At 39.7% G+C, this 1,931-nt stretch overlaps 2 protein-coding genes across 2 annotated transcripts in view; one reads left to right on the plus strand and one right to left on the minus strand.

Annotated features, from left to right (window-relative positions):
- LOC105453500 (TFIIH basal transcription factor complex helicase XPD subunit) overlaps window positions 1-1,865 on the plus strand; it is a 3,449-nt gene extending 1,584 nt beyond the window's left edge. The window contains exons 6-11 of the mRNA XM_011695555.1: window positions 1-97; window positions 270-403; window positions 485-1,014; window positions 1,097-1,272; window positions 1,362-1,641; window positions 1,728-1,865. The exon at window positions 1-97 is cut by the window's left edge and continues 23 nt beyond it. Of these exons, the coding sequence (XP_011693857.1) occupies window positions 1-97; window positions 270-403; window positions 485-1,014; window positions 1,097-1,272; window positions 1,362-1,641; window positions 1,728-1,859 (1,349 nt within the window). The 3' untranslated portion in view covers window positions 1,860-1,865. The remainder of the gene's footprint in view (window positions 98-269; window positions 404-484; window positions 1,015-1,096; window positions 1,273-1,361; window positions 1,642-1,727) is intronic.
- A 1-nt stretch (window position 1,866) lies between these two features.
- Window positions 1,867-1,931, minus strand: part of LOC105448298 (tubulin-specific chaperone E-like) — a 2,965-nt gene continuing 2,900 nt past the window's right edge. The window contains exon 8 of the mRNA XM_011686803.1: window positions 1,867-1,888. Within this exon, the coding sequence (XP_011685105.1) occupies window positions 1,867-1,888 (22 nt within the window). The remainder of the gene's footprint in view (window positions 1,889-1,931) is intronic.

Genomic DNA, 1,931 nt, shown 5'->3' on the forward strand with positions numbered 1-1,931 from the left:
ATAATGTCTGCATCGATTCCATGAGTGTAAAGATAAATAGGAGGATAATGGAGAAAAGCTCGGCTAATATACAACTCTTGGAGAAAACTGTGGCCGAGTAAGTATTTTTAAAAATGTATATATCGTACCTTCTTCAATTACGTTACACGTTTGAATTGAACCTTGGAAAAAATGTTCTACTATTTTAAAAGGCATTCCTTATATATAGTGTATTAGGATTTATAACAGTTATTTAAAATAAAATTCTTATCAATTGTATTTTTATATAGGATGAGAGAAGAGGATGTAAATAAATTAAGGGAAGAATACGAAAGGTTGGTCGAAGGGCTGAAAGATGCTCAATTCCAGAGAGAAACCGACGTTATCTTGGCCAACCCTATTTTACCGAATGAAGTACTCGAAGGTTAAAAAAGGCCTTTTTTTTTTAAATATATTTCTCGCACGTGAGATGTCTAAACGATTTTCCTTCATTAAAATGTTGCAGAAGTCGTTCCGGGCAACATAAGAAATGCGGAGCACTTTGTCAGTTTCCTAAAACGATTCGTCGAATACTTGAAGACTCGCTTACGCGTTCAACACGTCGTGCAAGAATCGCCCGCGGCGTTTTTGAAGGATATCCAAGCGAAGGTCGCAATCGAACGGAAACCCTTGCGATTTTGCGCGCAGAGATTAGCGTCCCTCTTACGCACTATGGAGATAACAGATCTGACGGATTTCTCACCGATAACCCTGGTGACGCATCTTGCAACATTGGTCTCCACGTATACGCAGGGCTTCACGATTATAGTGGAACCATTCGACGACAAAACGCCAACAGTATTGAATCCAGTTTTACATTTTAGCTGTTTAGATTCCTCTATCGCTATGAAGCCCATATTCGATAGATTCCAGACTGTGATAATCACTTCCGGGACGTTATCCCCGTTGGATATGTATCCCAAAATTTTAAATTTTCATCCGGTTATAATGTCGTCGTTCACAATGACATTGGCTAGACCGTGTCTTCTACCTATGGTAAGTTAAAAAAATATTGGAGATAAATGATCCGATGTTTTATATACTACTCTCTTTATCTGTTTATGTTTTCCAACGCCAGATCGTTGCCAAAGGTAATGATCAAGTTGCCATTTCATCGAAATACGAGACACGAGAGGATGTGGCTGTTATAAGAAATTACGGTCAATTGCTGGTCGAATTTGCTGCGACAGTGCCCGACGGCTTAGTCTGCTTTTTCACGTCGTATTTATACATGGAATCCGTAGTCGCCGCCTGGTACATACATTTATATACACATATATATATTTAACGAAATATATTACGTTGAAATGTCGCAACAATAATTTATATATGTAACGTCACAGGTATGATCAAGGAGTTGTGGATCAACTTCAGAGGCATAAATTACTGTTCATCGAAACTCAAGATTCGGCGGAAACCAGTCTCGCTCTGATCAATTATATAAAGGCTTGCGAGAACGGTAGGGGAGCCGTTCTGCTCTCGGTAGCTCGCGGAAAGGTGTCCGAAGGTGTCGACTTCGATCATCATTTGGGCAGAGCCGTGTTGATGTTCGGTATACCTTACATGTACACGCAGTCACGTATTCTGAAGGCGCGTTTGGAGTATCTCAGAGATCAGTTTCAGGTAAATCCAATGTAACATTGAAACAGTCATAGAACGCTTCTACATTGCTTGAACAAGGTATACATACATCTGTGATGTCTTTTCAGATCCGAGAGAACGATTTCTTAACTTTCGACGCCATGAGACACGCCGCACAGTGCGTAGGACGTGCGATCAGAGGGAAAACGGATTACGGTATCATGGTGTTTGCGGATAAGGTAAATCTCTTCGGAAAATAATCTGTTGTTATATCTTAATAAAAATATTTCTGCATTTTGTAATAATATGATTCTTCTTTCACGTCTACGCCA

Source organism: Wasmannia auropunctata, unplaced genomic scaffold (genome assembly GCF_000956235.1).
Source record: "Wasmannia auropunctata unplaced genomic scaffold, wasmannia.A_1.0 LD336116.1, whole genome shotgun sequence".
Lineage (NCBI taxonomy): Eukaryota > Metazoa > Arthropoda > Insecta > Hymenoptera > Formicidae > Wasmannia > Wasmannia auropunctata.